The following is a 25410-nucleotide window of genomic DNA, read 5'->3' as shown; positions in this document are numbered from 1 at the left end:
GTAAATGCAGGGGTGAAATGCCATCAAGAGTTTTGCAACACCCTCCCCTCTTTATTCCCATTACCTTGTTTTTTGTTGGTACAAAAGAGAAAAATAAGGGCAGCCAAGAATGGAAGCATCATTATAATGAAAGCGTTTCTCCAAAAGGTGATCTGGTAAAAGTGATCTGTAATAGGACCACAAAGAATACAAAAAAAAAAAAAACAATCAGTGCCAATATAAGTGTTTTGTCCTGAGAAAATTATTGATAATGATGATAACAAAAAAAATTCCAAAGTACATAATTATTACAAGTAATGGATATAGAAATAGTGTGATATAGTGGAAAGAGCCATAGAGTTGGAGTCAGAGGATCATAAATTTATAGTTGGAATCCTAGAGGCTATCAGGACTGACTCCTTCAAAGGATATAAATGGGCAGTTTTCAGAAGAAAAAATTGAAATGAAAAGTACTTTAAATCATTAAAAATTAGAAAATATATAAGTTAAAACAATTTTGAGTTGCCAAGTCATTCCTATCAGATTGGTTAAAATTTTAGAAAAGGAAAAGAGGTATAAAATTATACTTATCCTTTGAGGCAGCATTATCATTATTAAAAGACTGAATCCCAAAGAGGACAAAGACAAAAAGGTTATAAATATGTACAAAAATATTATGTCAACTCTTTTTGTGTCGACAAAGAATTGGAAATTGAGATGACCTTCATTTGAGGATTGACTGAACAAATTTTGGTATGATGGTGATGAAATACTATTGTGCTATAAAAAGTAATGAGGAGCTGGTTTCAAAAACACCTGAGAATACTTATATGAACTGGTCTTACAAAGTGAACAAAACCAGGAGAACATTGTACATAGAAATAGCAGTTATAAAAATGATTAAATGAAAGATTTAGTTACTCTGATTAATACGATGATCCACAATAATTCCAAGAGACTCATGATGGAAAATACAATCTATCTCCAGAGATAGAGCTAATTGATGAATTCTGAATGCAGTCTAAAGCATATTTTCTTCACCTATTTCTCATGCTTTTCATTTTTATAATATGGCAAATATCAAAATATGTTTTGCATGACTTCATTTGTGTAATGGGGATCATACTGCTTCTCTTCCTACTGGATAGGTGAAGGTCTGGAGGTTGTGTAATTTGAATGTTACCCTATGTGAACCTTAAAAATTCTCAGACCCTACTTCATAAGGTTAGGTTAAGACCATTCCCCACTTTAAACAATGAAGGAACTTAGATCAGGAATGTGAGACTTCTACTTAGATCAGGAATGTGAGACCTCTCCTCCACCCCTACTTAAGCCTGCTTTAGGGGAAGAAACTCCTTGCTGAACAATGAAAGATACTTAAACCCATACTTATAGTAAGACAAAAAGTTCTTAAGCTGTGCCTATTTGTAGATATAATACAAAAGGGTGCTAAGTACCTATAAAGGTCAAGCAACTTGTGAATTTACAAGGAGCAAAGAGGTGAGAAACTTACTCAGAAGTTTTCTGGTGTGAACTTCATCAAAAAGTTTAAGTCTTCTTAGGTGTGAACTAAGAATGGTCTGTCCTTTGAAAAACATCTACTGTGATTGGCAGATGTAAGAATTTAGGGGAGGTGACATAGGAGAAAATTCCCTTTAAATAGGAGCTCAGATAGAGCTGAAGGGACATTCAGATTTCATTCAGATTCAGGATTGAGCTGGTGGAGTCAGCTGAGATGAAGCTGGCCTGGTGTCACTAGAATCCTTGCTTGAACAGATCTTGTGGTGAGTGATTAAGGACTGACTGATCTTTCTCTAAGGGCTTAGGCCTGGGTTGGCTAGGGTTGCCCTGGGCTGGCCTATCCTTTTCTCATTATTTCCTTTTTCTCTCTTTCTCTCTTTCTTTAATTCCTCATTTGTATGAATTTAAATCTCTATAAAACCCAGTTGACTTGGGTATATTTCATAATTGGGAATATTTCCCTGGCAACCACCTTATATTTGATTTAAAACAAGATACTGTCTTGAAACCATCTTTTCTGTGGTCACAATTTACGCATCCACTCTTATATCTACTACAATTTATATCTTCCACTATTTTAATCACTACAGTTTATGACAACCAACTATTTTAATTATTACACCTAAAAACTCCAATCCCCAGCAAAACTCCAATCCCCACATCTACTCACTTCCTGTTGGTACATGCTGACATAGACAGGATATAAATTGGGTGGAGTTCCATGTCGAGTGTTTTTTTCCTTCCTGTGGTGGCATTGGTGGAGCGAGTCCTTTTGAGCAGGTAGACTAGCTTGGGCACATGGTTTTATTTTGTTAGATAATTACCTTTTTGTTCCTTTATTTCTAGTGATTATTAATAAATCTTATAAAATATAATATTTAGAGTTATTGAATAGTAATTTTAATTTTAAAAGGTAGAGAATTTGGGACTCAAATAGTTATTTTTTTAAATAAATTCTGTATAAATGAAAAAATGAAAAAGGACCAACTCCATTTTTTTCTATCAATCAGAGACCTGAAGCCCTGAAAAGGTAGAGGCCTTTCTCAGTGTCTGTGGCAGGGTTTGAACCTAAGTTTTCTTGACACCAAGACCAAAATTCTTCCTATTTCACTTATGGAATGCCATTTCTGTTGCTTACTGGCTATTACTTGGGGATTAGTTTTCTTGTTAATAAATTTAAGGGTTGAACTAGATGTTTATAAGATTACAAATCTAAAACTGGAAAGGAAATTATTGTTCCCCTGATCAAATCCCTTCATTTTATAGTTAAAAAAAAAATAGAAGCCCACAAAGGTTTTACTCAGAGATAAGTGTGAGTGTCAATATTTTAAGTCAAGTCATGTGACATCAGGTTCAGTACTCTTTCTTCTGATATATAACCCTGTGAAATAGATAATATTGTTATATTCTTGTATAGGAGAAAACTGGCAAAGAATACTTCACTATTTTCTCTGCTTGGTAACTAGGTGATGAGCCTGGTTGTTTCTAAGGTACATACGTATGTTTGTGTTATATAATGCCATGGAACCCTGGAAAGAAGTTTGGAATCAACCGAATATCCTAAGAAATGCCTTTTCCTCCTATGCTCTTCCATTCATTATTATGAACTTTCCCTTTTTTTCCCCATCAATACCTGAAAATCCTTACAGGGAATTCCTTTTGCTATTACCTGTGTGTGTGTGTGTGTGTGTGTGTGTGTGTGTAAACACATCCGCATCTGAATATACATATGTGTACATATGTAATATCAAAAGGTAATATTAAGCTCTTCCGGTCAAGATGGCGGCTTAGAGAAAGCTAAATTTCAGATCTCCGGAAAACCCTTCCCGACCGATCTCAAACTATAAGCTCCTAAGGAGCCAAAATTCAAGACGATCAACAGCATAGACCCTGGGAATCCTCCTCCTGGACCTGGACCTGGATCAGAAGGTACGGCCCCCCTCAAAAGCCAGAACCCGAGATCACTCGGACCTAAGGGGTAGGAGCTCAGAGTCCAAGGCTCCGGGAAGCCACAGCCCCGCCCCGCTCAGAGAGCAGGGTCGTTTGAAACAACAACAAACCGCAGGGCCTTCTATCGGAGTCCCAGTGAAAGTCACTGCGCTCGGAGCTCCCCCCGAAGAGAGCAGGCTTGTCTGAAACAACAACAACCCTCAGGGCGGGCAAGACAGCCTCACGGGCTGGATCCTGCTATCCAAGTCTCAGTGAAAGTCACTGCCCTCGGAGCTCGGGAAGCCACAGCCCATCCCCCCGCAGGCCGACGAAACAGCCTCACGGCCAGCTATTCTGAAGGCAACTTCCGGAAAGCAACCCGACCCAGAGAGCCGGGGGAGAGTGTGGCCTCCTGGTCCGACCCTTCCACTCCAGTTCCAGTCAGGCATACTCAATTTAACCCAGGGAAACCTCATAGAACCAACAATCTGCCCAGGACTAAAGCCTCTGAACACCAGACAGAGATAAGAAAAGCTAATCATCCACATTCAGAGATGGCAAACTCCACAGAAGCACAGAAGCCCCAAAATACCAAGAAAAATAAGAAGAAAGGGGCGACTTTGGACACATTCTATGGAGCCAAAATACAAAATACAGAGGAGATAGAAGAAGATATACAAGAAAATGCTCCAAAATCTTCCAAAGGAAATGGAAACTCTCCACAAACCCATGAAGAATTTGAATCAGAAATGACCAAAAAGATGGAAGCGTTCTGGGAGGAAAAGTTGGAAATAATGCAAAAGAAATTCACACATCTACAAAACCAGTGTGATGAAACTGAAAAGGAAAACCAGGCTTTAAAGGCCATAATCAGGCAGCTGGAAGACAAAGATCGTGTAAAAGAGCAAGAATTAATAAAGCAAAGCCAAAATACCAAGAAATTAGAAGAGAACATAAAATATCTCACCAACAAGGTGACAGATCTGGAAAACAGAGGGAGAAGAGATAATTTAAGAATAATTGGACTCCCAGAAAAGCCAGAAATAAACACCAAACTGGACATGGTGATACAAGATATAATCAAAGAAAATTGCCCAGAGATTCTAGAACAAGGGGGCAATACAGCCACTGACAGAGCTCACAGAACACCTTCTACACTAAACCCCCAAAAGACAACTCCCAGGAATGTAATTGCCAAATTCCAAAGCTATCAAACAAAAGAAAAAATCCTACAGGAAGCCAGAAAAAAGACAATTTAGATATAAAGGAATGCCAATCAGGGTCACACAAGACCTTGCAAGTTCTACTCTGAATGATCGTAAGGCATGGAACATGATCTTCAGAAAGGCAATGGAACTGGGTCTCCAACCAAGAATCAGCTACCCAGCAAAACTGACTATATACTTCCAAGGGAAAGTATGGGCATTCAACAAAATAGAAGATTTCCAACTTTTTGCAAAGAAAAGACCAGATCTCTGTGGAAAGTTTGATACCAAAAATCAAAGAGCAAGGAATACCTGAAAAGGTAAATATCAAGGAAAGGGGAAAAATGTTATCTTCTTCTTTTACTCAAACTCTCTTCTATAAGTACTACATTTATATCAATCCATGTATACTAATATGTGAGGAAAATGTAATGTATAAATAGGGGGTAAAGAAAGACCAAATAGAATAATCTTTCTCACACAAAGATTCATATGGGAAGGGGAGGGGAAGAAAACTCCTATAAGAAGGAGAGGAAGAGAGGATTTCTTTTTAACTTAAACCTTAATCTCAGGGAAATCAACTCTGAGAGGGAAAAACATCCAGATCCATTGGGATCTTGAATTCTATCTTACCCAACAAGGGTAGGGAGAAGGGAAAACCAAGGAGGGGAGGGGGAGAGGGAGAACAAAAAAGGGAGGGAAAGAGAGGGGGGAGGGGGAGGGAACAAAAAGGGAGGGACTAAAAAGGGAAACATCAAGGGAGGGGACAAGGGGGACTGATTCAAAGTAAATCACTGGACTAAAAGGTAGAGCCGAAGAAGAAAAGGTTAGAATTAGGGAAGGCTATCAAAATGCCAGGGAGTCCACAAATGACAATCTTAACTTTGAACGTGAATGGGATGAACTCACCCATAAAACGTAGAGGAATAGCAGAATGGATTAGAATCCAAAACACTACCATATGTTGTCTTCAAGAAACACACATGAGGCGGGTTGACACCCACAAGGTCAGAATTAAAGGATGGAGTAAGACCTTCTGGGCCTCAACTGACAGAAAGAAGGCAGGAGTGGTAATCATGATATCTGATAAAGCCAATGCAAAAATAGACCTGATCAAAAGGGATAGGGAAGGTAATTATATTTTGTTAAAAGGGACTCTAGACAATGAGGAAATATCATTAATCAACATGTATGCACCAAATAATATAGCACCCAAATTTCTAATGGAGAAACTAGGAGAATTGAAGGAAAATATAGACAATAAAACCATACTAGTGGGAGACTTAAACCAACCATTATCAAATTTAGATAAATCAAATCAAAAAATAAATAAGAAAGAGGTAAAAGAAGTGAAAGAAATCGTAGAAAAATTAGAATTAGTAGACATATGGAGAAAAATAAATAGGGATAGAAAGGAATACACCTTCTTCTCAGCACCACATGGCACATTCACAAAAATTGACCATACATTAGGTCACAGAAACATAGCACACAAATGCAGAAAAGCAGAAATAATGAATGCAGCCTTCTCAGATCACAAGGAAATAAAAATAATGATTAGTAATGGTACATGGAAAACCAAATCTAAAACCAATTGGAAATTAAACAATATGATACTCCAAAACCGTTTAGTTAAAGAAGAAATCATAGAAACAATTAATAATTTCATCGAGGAAAATGACAATGGCGAAACATCCTTTCAAACCTTTTGGGATGCAGCCAAAGCAGTAATCAGAGGTAAATTCATATCCCTGAATGCTTATATTAACAAACAAGGGAGAGCAGAGATCAATCAATTGGAAATGCAAATGAAAAAACTCGAAAGCGATCAAATTAAAACCCCGCAGCAGAAAACCAAACTAGAAATCCTAAAAATTAAGGGAGAAATTAATAAAATCGAAAGTGATAGAACTATTGATTTAATAAATAAGACAAGAAGCTGGTACTTTGAAAAAACAAACAAAATAGACAAAGTACTGGTCAATCTAATTAAAAAAACGAAGGAAGAAAAGCAAATTCACAGCATTAAAGATGAAAAGGGGGACAGCACCTCCGATGAAGATGAAATTAAGGCAATCATTAGAAATTACTCTGCCCAATTATATGGCAATAAATACACCAATTTAGGAGAAATGGATGAATATATACAAAAATACAAACTGCCCAGACTAACAGAAGAGGAAATAGAATTCTTAAATAATCCCATATCAGAAATTGAAATCCAACAAGCCATCAAAGAACTTCCTAAGAAAAAATCCCCAGGGCCTGATGGATTCACCAGTGAATTCTATCAAACATTCAGAGAACAGTTAATCCCAATACTATACAAACTATTTGACATAATAAGCAAAGAGGGAGTTCTACCAATCTCCTTTTACGACACAAATATGGTACTGATTCCAAAACCAGGCAGGTCAAAAACAGAGAAAGAAAACTATAGGCCAATCTCCCTAATGAATATAGATGCAAAAATCTTAAATAGGATACTAGCAAAAAGACTCCAGCAAGTGATCAGAAGGATCATTCACCATGATCAAGTAGGATTCATACCAGGGATGCAGAGCTGGTTCAACATTAGGAAAACCATCCACATAATTGACCACATCAACAAGCAAACTAGCAAGAACCACATGATTATCTCAATAGATGCAGAAAAAGCATTTGATAAAATACAACACCCATTCCTTATAAAAACACTAGAAAGCATAGGAATAGAGGGGTCATTCCTAAAAATAATAAACAGTATATATCTAAAACCATCAGCTAATATCATCTGCAATGGGGATAAACTAGATGCATTCCCAATAAGATCAGGAGTGAAACAAGGATGCCCATTATCACCTCTACTATTTGACATTGTACTAGCAACACTAGCAGTAGCAATTAGAGAAGATAAAGGAATTGAAGGCATCAAAATAGGCAAGGAGGAGACCAAGTTATCACTCTTTGTGGATAACATGATGGTCTACTTAAAGAATCCTAGAGATTCAACCAAAAAGCTAATTGAAATAATCAACAACTTTAGCAAAGTTGCAGGATACAAAATAAACCCACATAAATCATCAGCTTTTCTATATATCTCCAACACAGCTCAGCAGCAAGAACTAGAAAGAGAAATCCCATTCAAAATCACCTTAGACAAAATAAAATACCTAGGAATCTACCTCCTAAGACAAACACAGAAACTATAGGAACACAACTACAAAACACTCGCCACACAACTAAAACTAGACTTGAGCAAATGGAAAAACATTAACTGCTCATGGATAGGACGAGCCAATATAATAAAAATGACCATCCTACCCAAACTTATTTATCTATTTAGTGCAATACCCATTGAACTACCAAAATACTTCTTCACTGATTTAGAAAGAACCATAACAAAGTTCATTTGGAAGAACAAAAGATCAAGGATATCCAGGGAAATCATGAAAAAAAACACATATGATGGGGGCCTTGCAGTCCCTGACCTTAAACTATATTACAAAGCAGCAGTCATCAAAACAATTTGGTACTGGCTAATAAACAGAAAGGAAAATCAGTGGAATAGACTGGGGGAAAGCGACCTCAGCAAGACAGTATACGATAAACCCAAAGATCCCAGCTTTTGGGACAAAAATCCACTATTCGACAAAAACTGCTAGGAAAATTGGAAGACAGTGTGGGAGAGACTAGGAATAGATCAACACCTCACACCCTACACCAAGATAAATTCAAAATGGGTGAGTGACTTAAACATAAAGAAGGAAACCATAAGTAAATTGGGTAAACACAGAATAGTATACATGTCAGACCTTTGGGAGGGGAAAGGCTTTAAAACCAAGCAAGACATAGAAAGAATCACAAAATGTAAAATAAATAATTTTGACTACATCAAACTAAAAAGCTTTTGTACAAACAAAACCAATGTAACTAAAATCAGAAGGGAAACAACAAATTGGGAAAAAATCTTCATAGAAACCTCTGACAAAGGTTTAATTACTCATATTTATAAAGAGCTAAATCAATTGTACAAAAAATCAAGCCATTCTCCAATTGATAAATGGGCAAGGGACATGGATAGGCAGTTCTCCGATAAAGAAATCAAAACTATTAACAAGCACATGAAGAAGTGTTCTAAATCTCTTATAAGCAGAGAGATGCAAATCAAAACAACTCTGAGGTATCACCTCACACCTAGCAGATTGGCTAACATAACGGCAAAGGAAAGTAATGAATGCTGGAGGGGATGTGGCAAAGTAAGGACATTAATTCATTGCTGGTGGAGTTGTGAACTGATCCAACCATTCTGGAGGGCAATTTGGAACTATGCCCAAAGGGCGACAAAAGAATATCTACCCTTTGATCCAGCCATAGCACTGCTGGGTCTGTACCCCAAAGAGATAATGGACACAAAGACTTGTACAAAAATATTCATAGCTGCGCTCTTTGTGGTGGCCAAAAACTGGAAAACAAGGGGATGCCCATCAATTGGGGAATGGCTGAACAAATTGTGGTATATGTTGGTGATGGAATACTGTTGTGCTAAAAGGAATAATAAAGTGGAGGAGTTCCATGGAGACTGGAACAACCTCCAGGAAGTGATGCAGAGCGAGAGGAGCAGAAGCAGGAGAACATTGTACACAGAGACTAACACACTGTGGTATAATCGAACGTAATGGACTTCTCCATTAATGGCGGTTTAATGTCCCTGAACAATTTGCAGGGATCCAGGAGAAAAAAACACTATTCATAAGCAAAGGATAAACTATGGGAGTGGAAACACCAAGGAAAAGCAACTGCTTGAATACAGCGGTTGAGGGGACATGACAGAGGAGAGACTCTAAATGAACACTCTAATGCAAATATTATCAACAAAGCAATGGGTTCAAATCAAGAAAACATCTAGTGCCCAGTGGATTTACGCGTCGGCTATGGGGGGTGGGGGGGAGGAAAAGAAAATGATCTATGTCTTTAATGAATAATGCTTGGAAATGATCAAATAAAATATATATTTTTTAAAAAAAGGTAATATTAAATATATATATATATATATATACATACATGTATGGAGTTTGTGTATCCGTGTGTATATGAGCTAGGAGGCACAATGAATAGAGTGCCAGGCTTAGTGGAAGGAGGACCCAAGTTCAGAAACTTACTAGTGATGGACCCTGTGCAAGTCATTTTACCCTATTTGCCTCAGTTTCCTCATCTGTAAAATGAACTGGAGAAGGAAACCTCAAACTGCTCTAGTGTCTTTTTCAAGAAAACCCCTAAAAGGGGTGTGGAGCCAATATGGCAGAGAAAATACAAGGACCCATCTAATTCTTACAAAATTACCCTCCACAAAGCAATGATATAATACCTCAAAGTGAATTCTTGAGCAGCTTAACCCACAAAAAAGACAAGGTGAAATAATTTCAGCCCCCAAAAATTCAAAAGCCTGCAGGAAGGATCTAATGCCCCAGGGTGGAGGTAGAGCTTAGTGCCAAGGACAGACACCAATGAGGCCAAAGCCTCAATTAATTTGCCAAATTTAATTTTGGCAAGGTTTGGTGCTAATAAACACTTCTTAGGGCCTTATGATTAGGATTGATTTTAAGTGAAAAATCTAGAAATATAGGAAATGTCATAAAACTGTTTATAATTTCCTCCAATGATATGAGGATAACATACATCCTGAAAGGGGGAAAATGATAAAGATATAAATAGCTCTAGTTCTTAATTGAATCGTAAACCTTACTTTGTGAAAGGCAAAGCAATCAGTCCATTTCCCTTTGAGGACTAGAATGAGGGTGATTGGTTTCCAAAAGTTTTCCTGTTAAAGTGCTGCTAGGTGGCATAATGGACACACTGCTTTGCCTGGAGTGAAATCCAACCCCAGACACTTAGTAGCTGTGTGACCCAGTGCAAATCACTTAGCCATATTTGCCTCAGTTTCTTCATCTGTAAAAGTGATATGAAGAAGAAAATGGCAAACTTCTCTTTACCATTGCCAAGAAAACCGTAAGTGGGGTCATGAAGAGTTGGGCGTGACTGTAAATGACTGAGCAACAAGAGAAAAAAAATACGTAAAAGATTCTTGAAAACTGAATTTGTATCAATGGCCTTAGAAAGTATGTAGTTGCACCAATAAGAACAGTAACAAATGATCAGGTAGAGATAATAGTACTAAATGCTATAATTTTAATTTGCTCCTTGACATAACTGGTAACAAAACTGAAAAAAGTAGAGCAAGATACTAAACCTCCTCTAAAAGTTCCATTTGAATATCCATAAATGAATTCATACAAATGCCCCAAAACATGAGCTTTGAGTATATTTTAGTAACTATCTATAAATTTGCATGTTAGATTGAAGTTTTTACCCTTAAAATTGCTTTATTATTTGAGTTGAGTCTTTGAGATCACAGTTTATTACTTTGCTTATTTTTGTTTGATTGGTTTTTTGGTATCTCCAAAAACATTAAGTGACTTAAGGACCCATCTTATATATTATCTTTGTTTTTAATTGTTGTTTGTTTTGTTTGTTTTTTAAAGATTTTCTCACCCATAAACTACACTGGCCTGTCCTTAAGAGGGCTCAGGCAAAGTAGAAAGAATAAATGATCTGGAAGAATTCAAACTCTCAAAACTTTCAGATTAGTTCCAAGTGGCCTGGGCTGATATTTTTCTAGCTTTGCTGTATATAAGGTTAGCATGGAACTTTCACCTCACAAAATGATTACTAAAAGGCCAATATTATTAGGTTTTGTCAGGCCTTACTAAATTAAACTCAGTTTTCTCAAAATAAATTTTGAGTAATGCTACCTAGGGAACTACTGCTGGGGTAGTGTATGACTTGGAGCCTAGCAAGTAAATCTTGGAAAAATATACATCTATAAATCTCTTCTAGAAATAAGGTGGGAAGCCATATCCCAAGGTAAACAAAGCATACCAGGCTGACAACTTGTTCATGGTGTAGAAGGAGTGCCCTTGATTTAGATTTGCAATGAAATAAATTTCCCAGAATTTAACTGATTCACAAGGTAGGCAGTTAAGCCCAAGACAATGGAACAAAAAACTTCTCCCTAAATGTATATTAATATGCCTGATGATTCAATTATGTCTATTGTCTCCTGTCTCTTACAATGTTGTGAACCCTTTCAGAAAAGGCCCTAGGGCCCAAATTTAAGAGCATACTGTAACCATAAATCCGGGTCCTCCTTCTAAAATTATTGAGATTAATGTCCCACAGAAAAATTCTACCATTGAGATATAGGAGCCCATGTCTAAATATGGATATTTTCCCCCAGACATTTATTACTGATTCAAAAAATGGCTCCAAAAGTTTCAAATGAATAAAGATTTTTTTATTATGATCTTGCATTCTTGCTAAGAGGTTTAAACTTGGCTTTTTAGTTCTCCCTTTAATTTGTTTAAGTATGATTAATTTATGTCTCCACTTTGTCTTTAAGAGAATGATTTTTATTTTGTATGACTTATTACATATGTATTTTTGTTTCAGCACTTTCATAAGGTTCTTTGCACTAAGTTCCTTTTTCATGGTGCAATTAACTGCCTCAGCTATAATATTAATAAGATGTAATATAATATAATATGAAGCAATGCAAAGTAATAATGTAGTAATAATGTAATCTATTAGTGTAACAACTATCACTGACTCTTAAATACTAATTGTTAAGGAAACTGCCAAAAGACAAGAGGAAGCAAAGGAACTTAAAAACTTCAGGAATATAGACATTTAACAGTTCAGATTTAATAACATTTCTGAAAATGTATCAAAGAGGAGAATTATGGGGAAGAAATAGAAACTACAATTATTTTGTGACATCTTAATAAACTAATCTTCTGACTACTTGGTGAACTTATAATAGAAAGTTCTCAACCCTTAATGAAGGAGAAATAACATAACAAACTATGCAAGGACACAGTAAAGACTTGATATTTTCTGGTTAAAAAATCCTTCAGTTTGTTTAAAATGGTTTATTTCGTGATCATAAATGCATTTGGTTACTATCCCTTTCATCCAGCCTTTAGGGGATATTTTCTTACAAAGAATAATGCAATAATTCATTCCAAAAACTTTCATTTTCTTTTTGAATAAACTTTTCTACCTTTTCTCCTGTGAAATGCTTTACTTTTTATAGCCTGAATTGTCTAATGATGCTGCCAACTGAATGTGTATTTTACAAGGAGTAAGAAAGCTTCTAAAAAACAAATCTATATTCTACAAAACTGAAGCCACTATCAGCAAAAGCAGTATTCATTACAGTGATAAATAAATAAATAGTGATAGGTATATTTTTTATCAAGAGGTCCCATTTCTCTTTTTGAGATAATTAATTGGGAAAGCAATTTGTAATCATGCTTAATAAAATGAGTAAATTGTTTATATTACTTGATCCAGAGATTCTACTATTAGGTATATAGCCCAAAAGCAAAAGTAAGAAGTATAAATATCCTATAAGTACCAAAATATTGAGTTATTGTTGTCACCTTTTTGTGACAATAAACAACTGAGAAAAATATAGGTGTCCCACATCACAACTATCCCCATGATGTTCTTGATATATTGCAAATTGGCATAAGAAAATTAAATGGAAATTTAGGAGAATTTTTGTGGAAGATACAGACAACATGCAAAAGCCAGCAGATGACACAAAAAAGTTTAGAAATTCAGAAATGAATAAAATATGTGTATGCTATTATACAATCTCAACATACTTTATCTTTGGATACCTTAAAATACACAATTTTCTTTATTGAAAAAATCTCTTAAGAGAAAAGGGAAAAAAATTAACTTCTCTAGTATGAAGGGAGAACCAGAAAAAATTTTACATAGATTTTCCAGATCATAAGGGTGCTATTCCCTTAACCCTGTTGATGTGGAAGGGCTACCTCTGCATAGTTATGAGTTTCTCATTTCTTTTGCGTTAACTTCCACTGAAGAACTTTAATCTATGGTACCCTATCTTTATTTCTTTTAAATCCTTTGAAAACTTTATAAATTAATGAATAAAATTAATGTTTGATAGATCTTTAGCTAATCATTACCCCACCTTACTTAAAGCAAATTATCAGAATTTCCATAAGTTAATCAAGTTTAGGTTTTAGACAAAACATGAAATGGTTTTGAAAGCCATTTGACAAGTGAAATGAAGTGATTCTGGAAGTCTGTCTTAATTGCTGAGGGATTTGATCATTCTTTTGGGCCCTGTATAAAAGTATTCAGTGAGGTATAATTAATGAATTCCAGAAATAGAACTATTGTGGCTTTCCAGCAATGTCTCTCAATAGAAATCTCCTGGAGTAGACAAGGCTCTGCCATACCTTCAGCTTTGGCCAGGTTTTTCCCCTCCCTACTTTGGGTAGAATAGGACCATGGGAGGTTTGAAGGGTCTAGAAGATTCATCATCATCCTGCCATCACTTTTCTGGGATAACATCATGTGGTGACAGAGTCACAGACTTTTTGGAAGGATGTTTTATACTGCTTGTCCTTGTTGTAACACTAGTAAATGACTCTTTCTAAAAGCTTTTTAGACAGGAACAGCTGAGTTGCTCAGTGGATTGAGAGCCAGGCCTAGAGATGGGAGGTCCTGGATTCAAATCTGTCCTCAGACATTTCCTAGCTGTGTGAGCCTGGGCAAGTCATTTAATTCCCATTGCCTAGCCTCTACCACTCTTCTGCCTTGGAGCCAATACACTGTAAGATGGAAGGTAAGGATTTAAAAAAAAAAAACTTCTTTAGAAAAGTTGACTAAAATGATATTCAACTGATAATCTTGGAGGAAAGCACATTTGCAGACTCTCTAATGACAGTATAGACCCATGGTGGTAAACCTGTGAAACAAGTGCCATTGTACATGTGGGCACATGTGCCATTGTCTCACACAGAATTTGCCAGAATTTGTTACTAGAAAGCCAGGGGTGGAGGGTGCTCCCCCTTCCCCTCTGCACAGGTGCCTGAGGGCATTTCACACATCACCTGCCCCTCTAAAGGGATCTCCATCACTGGTATATAATATAACCTCCTGAGCTTAGAACTTTGAGGCGGAAGTAAAGCCTCAGCCTAAGACAACATTCATCTGAAAGAGTGAGAATTGGGACAAGGATCCTCAGTTTCTTTGGGCTACATTGAAAATACAAGTGAAATTAAATTAAATTCCTCTCTCCTTTATCACAAATCTTGGGATGTAGTGGTCCTTTCCTCCTATTGTTCCTCCCTTCTCTGTTTCAGAAACTAACTCTATTCTAATTAAAGTATTGATTTCTTCCATTGATCATAAAATAAATTGCTTCAGGTTTCAAAGGGGACCCTGCCTAAGTAAAGCAATATTTTTGACAAATAAAAATGCCTTTACTTACCTTCTGCAAACCATTTGTGATTGTATACATTTTGAACATATTCCTCCTTAGCCTTTATTTTTTCAAAGGGGACACAAATCCATAAATCTAAGAGTAAATTAAATATTTTACAAAGTCATTCAAGCATATATCCCTTCTATTTGCTTCCTCTCTCCTCTACTCACCTGCTATCTGTAGTCTGGATTCCTTCATTTGTCCAAGGGCAAGGTTCAGTACTAAACATGAAATATTCTTATTGGAATGTTCTTTTATAGTAAGTGTGGTTTTTATGGAAAAGAGGCCATGATCATCTTGGTTCACTGTGTAGTTTAGTAATAAATATTGATCTGGATCATATCTCCATTGTATTTTGGGCTGAGGCAACCATCCAGATGATTGACAAACCAGCAATATCCCTCCATCTCTGTTTCCCTCAAGGGAGATAAGAGGGGTTGACCCAAGAGCTGCAGAGAATAGTAAATGAAGTTGTCACAAAGCATATTTCAACAATATTTGGAAACAGCTCATGTAGCCATGAAGTATTTTATAGAATTTGTTTCTGTCTCTCTTTATTAAAAAGTATGATAATATGGCAGTATGAATTCTTTAGCAAAACAGTTTAAATTGGCTTAGCTATAGGTGGTGAGGATATCAAATGATTAGAAATAATAACTGACCTACTACCTGTAGCTCCCAAGTATACTCCTCGTAGAAAGTTTTGGAACTGAACCAACATCCATATTTTGCCATGTCTGAAGAGACTATATTCTTCAGTTTTAAAGAGACTGTCCCTTCAGTGATGGCATCTTGCATAAACTGGGTTCTTCCTTGATATTCTTGCATTTGCCTCTCATCTATTTCTTTTCCATCCTTGTATAGAAGTAGCACAGAAGAGAATTGGTTTCTGAAGAACCTCACTTCCATGTTCTTCACATTCATCTTGGGAGAGATATGGCAGGAGAAGAGAACATCTTCTCCTATCAAAGCCTGAATAGGGTTGTTTGGGCCAATCACCTGAAACTGACCTGTAGGAATAACCAGAAAAGTTTTATTAATTAAGAACATTTGGCAATGTAATGAACATGGCTTGCATTGGATACAGAATGAAGGTTTTATATTGCTCCTTCTTGATCTTCAGTTACTTCATCCAGGAGAGAATATTTTCCTTTTTCCATTGACACCAGACAAGGGTTCTGAGGTTACAATTGTATGCTTCTATTATAAAATAGCAAAATATGAGTGCTAGAAGAGGCTTCAGGCATCATTTAGTACAGTCTTCTATAAAATAACAAAATTCTCTGTGCAGTATCCCTTAGATGTTATTATTCAGATCTTGTTTATTGATTACCAGTGATCCAGAACCTTACTACATGAAAATCAATTTATTCCATTCTAGAATAGATCTAATCAAAGGTAATCATTATATTGAATTAAAATCACATTCCTTGTAACTTGTGCCATTAGTTTTATTTTTTCTCTTTATACTTTTTCAGATTAATTCTAATTAAAATATGTTGATGAGAAATCACAAAAAAAAATGTTGTTATCCAGAGCCATGGAGAGAGTGTCCACATTAATTCAAGAGGTCCACCAAAGAAGAGAAATATTTTGTTCCCTGAGGGTTTCTGTTCATCATATTGATCTTTCTTCCACACTTCGTTATAAAGGATGGATTGCTGCTCAGAAAAATTGTGATGAGGTAAAGAAGACAAAATTACTCATATCATTTTTCTTGTTCTCCCTGATCTTTGGACCAGGAAGGATAAAATACAATAACAATAGGGATGCAGAAATAAGATGAGTAGGAAGTTGAACTTAAGTTGCCTAAGTTAAATGTTCTTACTTCATTTAGGTTCAAAAGTTCACCTATTCGCAATGAGGTTAAAGTCATCAGATCCATATTAATTATCTCCCAGAATTTTGAAAGAATTGAATAATATGTGATTGTGAAAACATGGTTGGTGAAATCTGAAACAACACAGAGAATCGCAAATAGGTAAATATTGTCCAGATTTCACAAAAAGAAAAAGAGGAGTTTACAAAGTATGACTTGTGAGCTGTCCAAGATTCAGTTGAAGTAAGTTTGAATGTGTTCATCATTAGTTTGTCCTAAGTGTCTCAGGTCCCAAAGGAGTTTTAACCCAAAGGAGTTTATACCTCACACTCAAGAAGTAAACCGGGGTATGCAGTAAATGGTCCTTTTAAAGACAAAGAAGGTGAAACCATTTTGTCCCTATTTATTTTTCTCCACATATCTACTAACTATTTTTTCTAAGATTTCATTCACTTCTCTTACCTCTTTCTTATTTATTTTTTGGTTCGATTTATCTAGTTTTGATAGAGGAAGGTTCAGGTCTCCCACTAGTATGGTTTTTCCATCTATTGTATCCTTGAGCTCCACTAGTTTCTCCTTTAGAAATCTGGATGTATGCCATTTGGTGCATACATGTTGAGTACTGATATTTCCTCATTGTCTATACTGCCTTTTATCAGAATGTAATTATCTTCCCTGTCTCTTTTGACTAGATCTATTTTTACTTTGGCTTTGTCAGATATCATGATTGTGACTCCTGCCTTCTTTTTCTCAGTTGATGCCCAATAGATTTGGCTCTATCTGCTTACTTTTACTCTATGTGTGTCTACCGTTCTCATGTGTATTGCTTGTAGACAGCATATGGTAGAATTTTGGTTTCTAATTCACTCTGCTATTCAATTGCATTTTATGGATGAGTTCATTCCATTGACATTCAGAGTTATGATTACCAGCTGTGTATTTCCCAGCATTTTGATTTCCACTCCTAGTCCTGCCCTTTCTTCTTTCACTATTTCCTAAAGAAGGTGAATCCAAAACAATTAAATCAAAGTTCCTTGCAGTATGTGCATGTCCTAATTTGTCTTACATTCATTAGTCATGATAAGGAACAGGATCTAAATTGTTGCTGTTCTTGTCTTTCTCCTGTGCTGATCATAATTTATTGTACAGGCAAATGGAATCTTTCACTGAATTCAGCAAGTGACCAAAATGGAAGGAATTTCAAACACTATGTCAGACTTGAGAGACATACTTAGTGAGAAAGATACACTAAGTTCCTCTCAAATAATACAAGAATAGTGATACTTTGACTTATTTCTCCAAGAGTAAAGAATAATTGGTCATATGATAATAGCAGCAACTTGAATTTAGTTGGGATAACATCTATAAACAAGAATCCGATTGAATTATCTTTTCGGGGACTTCAGTGATCATCTAACCAGCTGAACCATTTTCTTTCACATAGTTGCCCAATATTGCCCAGTTGAAATGAGTAGAATAGATATGGAAGTAAAAAGAAGGATGAGGATGATACAAATAGTCAGGGAGGATTACCTGATGCCAGTTCTATGAGGCTAAGAATAGAGATGAGGAGGAAGTGGTGCTCAAAGTTATGGAAGACTTGAATGGGGCACAGGAGAGCTAGGACATTCAACATATTTGTGGATCTGTTTCTCAGAGCCTGTAACAAAGGAAAAATAGATAGTGAAAAACCCCTGAGGCAAGTCAGATGTATGAGCCTAATTACCTGATTTCATGTTACAATCACTAGAGTGTCATAACTGCAAGAGATATGGTGCCCTTGGGAATTTACATGAGAAAAAAAAAACATATTTCCTGATCTTCCAAAAACCACCTCAAATCCCTATTAACAAATGAAGGAGAGTTTTCTGTTACAAAACTGAATAGAGTAATTTTTTGTGCCTAATATAAAAGGAAGGGCAGAACAGAAATGGATGATTCTTGAAGTCATGACAGAGTGAAAAGGAAAGAGCAGAAGTCAAAGACCAGTGATTACTCTGGATATTCTTCCTGATTTTCTTGAGTTCCATGACCTGATCTCTCAGTTGCATGCTTCTCTGTTAGATTTGTCCTATGAGTGTAATGTAAAACTGCTCAGTTTGGATGCATTCAAAGACAGCTAAATTACAAGTTAGGTGACTTGTACATCCTTAGACAAGTCACTTCAACTCTCTAAACTTTAATTTTTACATCTTTCACATGTGGGCTAAATGACTGATAAGATCCTTTCCAGATCAATTATTATAAAATTCTGAAGTTAAGAAACAAGCGGCATTTAACAATTCACGGACTATTAAAATTTATTAGAATTGTAGGAATGTAGAGGAGTCGATTCTGTTTACAGAGATAGTACCTGTTTTATATATCAGGAGTTAATAATCTAGACCCTCAAATTATTTTACTCCTACCCCCATCCTTTTTGCCACAATATACTTAATCAGTGAACTTATCTTAGGAGTGGATGGACAAGAATAGGGTAGGAAGGGAAAATTTCAATATATTTCCCTTCTTGAAAAACAAAAACAAAAACAAAAACCTCTGCATTAAGTTCTATGGCTGTGATGGGTAAAGCAGAAGTAGTACAGAAAGGACCACTTGATGGTATTGGTAGGATTTGGGGCGATCTGTGGCTTTTGGGCTCTGGGGGTATGCTGCAGCCAGTTCTGATCTATTTAGTAAAGCATTTCAAGCTTAGTAGAGTGTTAGGTACATAGTAGGTGCTAAGTAAATGTTTGATGATTGATTTATTAATTGATTAACTGGCCTTTAGAGCTGATTGTTAAATTTTCAATGTGAACATTTATATCTTAGAAATAAACAAATATTACAAATCATGGTTTGTTGTATTGATTTGGTGATTAACTAGACTTGAGAAAATGATGGAGAAAATGGTCCACATACCTTTCACCTATACTGCTGTTCTTACTCAGTAGCAAGCATCATTAAAAACTAAAACAATAAATGAGGATAAGTGAGTTGCCACTTCCCCTGGGAAGGAAAAGAGTGAGACAGAACATAGTAGGTAATGGGCATAAAATAACAAAATCTCTTGTATCTCTACTGTATGTCCCTCTGAATTGACTTTTGATTCATAAATTAGAGAAGGAAATAGCTGAAATCCATAGTAGAGTCCCTAAGAGAGGACATACACATGGGACTGATATTTGTCATTGAGTGACAAATGTAGATGTTTAAAGTAGGATTTAGATGAGAATGTAGAGTGAAATAATGACACTTGTATTAAGAACTGGCACACATATTTTGCAGTCTGAATGCAAAAACTGAGGCTCAACAACTTAGGGAAATAAACAACCCAATAGAAGAAGGAAAGGAGAAATACTTCTAGTACTACTATCTGATTTCTATAATATTTATTATAAAAAGATCTATCTAGCATGCAAATGGAAAATGTTTTTTTCTGTTAAAATGAATTTAATTAATTAATTAAAAGTGTAAGGGTTTTGAAAAGCGAAAGCAAAACCAAGCCTCAAGTATGTAATAAGGTAAGATAATCTATGTCTATTTAAATAGTTCCCAACCTTTCAATATGACAGAAAACTATATTCTACTTTCTGTTTTTATAAGGAGGTTATATAAACTTTGCATACTATCAGCATTGGGACCTAGAGCCTTTCACATATCATTTTGTCCTCCCCACCCCCATCTCCAAGAAGGTTGCTCTCCCTTCCACCTCGAAGGTATGTATGTGTGGCAAGAAGGCTGTTCTCTCCTCTCCTTACACTGTCTGTGCTCAAGTGCTCAAATATTGACTCTCTGCCTCTACAGGTATCTCTTTGTCTCACTGTGTGTAGGAATAGAAACTAATGCCAATCCACTTTAGCATTTGTTTCTAATATTTTTATAAAGTTGTCACCAAAATTTTACCCTGGGGTTAATAACTTGACCATGATCACATAGGTAATTTATGTCCATTTTTTTCCAGAGTTTACCTAGTCAATTTATTCCACTGATAAGCTTCACACAAACACATAAACACACATATACATGTGGGTGGCAGGGGTATATACACATTGCGATGTATGTGTATGTGTATATACATGTGTGTATATATGAGTGGTCACAGCCTCAGGGCAAAATTTTCATGACAACTCTACAAAAATATTAGAGATGTCAAAATGGATTAGCCAGAAGTTTCCCCCTGCCAAAGACATACATGCTTCCTCCAGGATATTTAATTTTATCCTATAAATTTGTTCATATTTCCCAATATTCACTTACCAGAGATAAGTAGAAAGGGCAAAGAAGAAGGCTAAGACTAGAGGAGCTTCAGTCATTTCTGAGGAGAAGACAAGGTGGGCTTCCCTGAATTGAGCAGGGGTTGATCTCTTTCATGATCATTCTATAGAAAGCTGCTTCTCCTGTGGGAAGTAAAATGTTATGTTCTCTTAAGTGTAGCTCTGTGTGTGCTTAGAGGTGAGGACATGAACTTTGGACTATTATGGCTATAAATACTTTTGTACATGTCTTTTTCCTTATTAACTCCTTGGGGTATAAATCCAGCAGTGCTATGGCTGGATCAAAGGGCAAGCAGTCTTTCAGTGCCCTTTGGGCAGAGTTCCAAATTGCTTTCCAAAATGGTTGGATCACTTCACAACTCCACCAGCAATGCATTAATGTCCCTATCTTGCCACATCCTTGGTTGGATATTCTTAAGTGAATGGATTCTAATAAGAGACTGATAGGGAAGATATAACAGAAAAAAAAACTCAAGAAAAGTTGGTAAGTTGTTTTTGTTGTTCAATCATATCTGATTCTTTTAGATCCCATTTGGAGTTTTCTTGGAAGAGATTCAAGGGTGATTTTCATTATTCTTCTCCAGCTCATTTTACAGATGAGGAACTGGGGCAAACAGGTTGTAAGGCTTAATTTTAGGTATTATACTATATAAGAGAGTTATAAAATAATATCATGGTTGCCAATTTTAAAATATTATAGCTTAAGTCAAAATGACTTTTAGCAGCTTTTATTTACAAAGAGGTAGAAAGAGTGAAAATGAAAATGTAGAAAAAAGACAGAGCCTTAACAAGCCTACCAGCCCTTCTCCAGGTGAGGTCTGGCTCAGCCCTTAACAGGGCTTCCCCAAGTCTCATCTCCATGTGAAGCCTTCAGCCAGATGCAGGATCCAGGGGAAAAAAAGTCTCCAAATGCCAGGAAAGGAATCTCAGTCATTCACTCCAAACATCAGGAAAGAAATGGTCTTCCAGAACATGTTGGTCTTTTTTTTATGTCCCTTTCTCCATGTCACTTCCTGCCTCTCCTCCTCTTCACAGAAACCAATTGCAGCCTTTCAATTTGCCTAGCTCTGCTCAAGGAGGGGTAATGGGCTTGGGAGGGACAAGGTGGCCTTTGGAGGTGTGTGCTTACCCTATTAAGTGACTTGTGAACTCTCATACTTAATGGCAGGTAGGCGTACATTCAGTTCTTGATTTGATTAGCTAAAAATAGACAAAGGGAAAGTTAATCCTATCTTCACAAGGTTAAGTGCCATGCCTAGGGTCACACTGTTTGTATGTCTATGTATGTGAATTTTAATCATATGACAGAAAAGGAAACCCATTTCAAACAGAAAAGGCAGAGCTAGCCAGTTCTTGTGTGTGTGTGTATGTGTATGTGTGTGTGTGTGTGTATATATATATGTGTGTGTGTGTGTGTGTGTGTGTGTGTGTGTGTGTGTGTGTGTGTGTGTTTTCCCTACACAGGATGATGACCTTTTAGCTAGAAAATACCGAATAAAATGGCTGGTAGAGAATAGCTAAGTAAGATACTTAAAAAGAAAATAACAAAGCATTTAGCTCTCCTTAATGAATTCAAGCCACCTTGCCCAGATGACACACATCTTAGTTATTGAAAGATCCCCAAAAGACATGATTATTGAACCACTGTCACTACTATTTGAAAGATTATAGCAAAACAGAAGTACTATAGGATCAGAGAAGTGCAAATATCTATGCCCCAAAGGATTTAAAATAATGCATGCCCTTTGATCCAGCAATATCACTACTAGGTTTGTACCCTAAAGAGATAATAATTCAAAATGTTTGTACAAAAATATTCATAGCCACACTCTTTGTGGTGGCAAAAAATTGGAAAATGAAGGGATGACCATCAAATGGGGAATGGCTAAACAAAATGTGGTATCTGATGGTGATGGAATACTATTGTGCTGTAAGGAATGATAAATTGGAATATTTCTATGTGAACTGGAAGAACCTCCAGGAACTGATGCAGAGTGAAACGAGCAGAACCAAGAGAACATTGAACACAGAGAAAGAAAAATTATGGAATAATCCAAGGTAATGAACTTTGCTAATACAAGACAATCCCAAGGGACTTATGAGAAGGAATACTATCCATATTGAGATAAGGAACTGTAGGAGTAGAAACACAGAGGAAAATCTCATGACTTAACATTTGTTTATTTGGCTATATGATTTGGGGTTTTGGTTTTAAGATTGCTTTATTGCAAAAATGAATAATATGGAAATGGATATAGGTGTTAACATTCATATAACCCAGTGGAAGCGATTTTGATTCTGGGAGGAGAGAGGGAAAAGGGAAGGGAAAGAAAATGAATCATGTAAACATGGGAAAATATTTTAAAAATAAAAGTTAAAAAATACATGCCTTAATTTAAAAATATTACTAAAAATAAAAAAAATAAAAACATTTCCTAGAGAGAATAAATGAAAAGTATTCATTAAAAGAAAGAAGGGCTAATATCAATACTTTCACACAAAAAGAAGTAAATGTACCATAGAAACTATAATACAGTGAGTATGATGTCTAATCTTGGTGGAATTCAGGAACTCATTTAAAAAAATGTTCTATGAACTTCTTGAAAAGTGAATAGTGACAATTTTACCATGACTTCACAAAATAGAAGTCATGACATATTGTTCTTTTTATTTTTTCCTTTCCTTGATATATCATTAACTGATAGATTAGGGGATTACTATAGATCTACTTCAATAAATCAAATATTTTGTTACAAAGATTCATGGCCAGTCCATAAACAAAAGTTTGACCTTTGTAAAGGCCTTGGATTTCATAGCCTAGAGTACTTGGGTGTAAACAAGATTTCTTAATTTTCTACCCAGATATATATTTTATAAAGTTTATTAGAAAGGGTAGACAATTATTACTCTAAGTAATGTGACAACGTGGTCCTTAGCCTGCAAGTCTCTTCCTCCTTCCCTTCACCTGCCTGCTCTGTTCCTGATTTCCTCTTTCTTCCTTCTCTTCATGGTTCTCCCTCCTCACAAGCCCCAAACCTTGATTTTTATTGATATGCAGCACATAGAGGGACGCAAACCTGGTGCAACTGTGTTGTGTCAGTAATGTTTGATGGACAGGTCAAGCTATTCAGGAGGAGGAGGGGAATGAACTTTCTTGACACAATTCTCCCTGTCATCCTTTGGGAGACCCATGTCCCCAATGAATCATTTAAATGTAACTATTTTATAATTCTAAATACCTCCTAGCAAAAAGAACATACAACATTGCATTTTTCTAAGAGGAATTTACAATTGTTAGGGATGAGATTAAAATACAAAAACTGATTGATAGACACATTGACAAAATGCCAATTAGGGGGCAGTCCCCTTTGGCAGAAGAGTTTACATTTAGAATAAGAATGTTCAACACCCTTCAGTTCAGTTCATTATACCTCAAAGTTCATTCTGGATCTTTTGATGTGGTGTGTGGCTTCTTCAGGCATCTTTTCAGCACCTTCTCCAAAAGGATCTGCTTTCTTGATTTGGGGTATTGGCAAGTTCCTTTTTCTGAAATTTCTCCAAAAAAATGTAAACCTTGGATTTTTAGGATAATTACACAATACCCCCTGAGGAGGGTGTTGACAAACACCAGAATCACACTGGGATACATGACTGAGTTATGAGGTATATGAAACAATTGTCAAAACAAAAACAAAAATAAACCACCCCCCAAAAAATCCCAAAATAAAAAAACAAGAATTAAATTCTGTATAAAAATAATAAGAAGTACAGAAATGATGAAAAATAAAATAAAATATGTTATGTGTATAAAATTCTGAGTAAAAACTAAACCTGTAACAGGTTCTCAAGCATCCCTCTTTTGGGGTTGTGAGACCCACCTTGCTTATATTTTCTATCTAATAACTTCTTTGAGTGAAGTCCTCGGAAATTTTGTGTTGTTTGAAATCTGAGCTCTGGATCTCACAGTACAGGCATAGCCTTGCAAAGATCTATGCTTGGGCTATATCACAAAATTTAGTGACTCATCAGTTATTAAAGAAATATCTTGGAGTATTTAGGAGTTGAAATGACCCTAGGGAATTTCTTAGCATGATTCAGGTGTTTAAATATGAGGATGAATATGTTTAAGAGTTAGATACTCTTTTTATCACCCTAGATAAATTATTTATTCTGAATTTAACAAACACCAATAAAATGAACATATGTGTATATATACATATATATATATATATACATATATATATGTATGTATTTGTATTGTTGTGGTGAAAATTTTCACCTTTTAAGATTATTATAATATTGAACAATGGCCACCAAGGAATTTACTTATGAAATTCCTAAAATGAAACACTCAAG

At 35.9% G+C, this 25410-nt stretch overlaps 1 protein-coding gene across 1 annotated transcript in view; it reads right to left on the bottom strand.

Annotated features, from left to right (window-relative positions):
* LOC107650783 (butyrophilin-like protein 3) overlaps positions 1 to 20868 on the bottom strand; it is a 28526-nt gene extending 7658 nt beyond the window's left edge. The window contains exons 1-5 of the mRNA XM_016428670.2: positions 19700 to 20868; positions 18332 to 18458; positions 15642 to 15989; positions 15150 to 15428; positions 65 to 166 (exon numbers count right to left, since the gene is read on the bottom strand). Of these exons, the coding sequence (XP_016284156.1) occupies positions 65 to 166; positions 15150 to 15428; positions 15642 to 15989; positions 18332 to 18434 (832 nt within the window). The 5' untranslated portion in view covers positions 18435 to 18458; positions 19700 to 20868. The remainder of the gene's footprint in view (positions 1 to 64; positions 167 to 15149; positions 15429 to 15641; positions 15990 to 18331; positions 18459 to 19699) is intronic.
* Between the last annotated feature and the right edge of the window lie 4542 nt (positions 20869 to 25410).

Source organism: Monodelphis domestica, chromosome 1, assembly GCF_027887165.1.
Source record: "Monodelphis domestica isolate mMonDom1 chromosome 1, mMonDom1.pri, whole genome shotgun sequence".
In the NCBI taxonomy this organism is placed as follows: domain Eukaryota; kingdom Metazoa; phylum Chordata; class Mammalia; order Didelphimorphia; family Didelphidae; genus Monodelphis; species Monodelphis domestica.
This window is presented reverse-complemented; position numbering and strand designations above follow the sequence as displayed.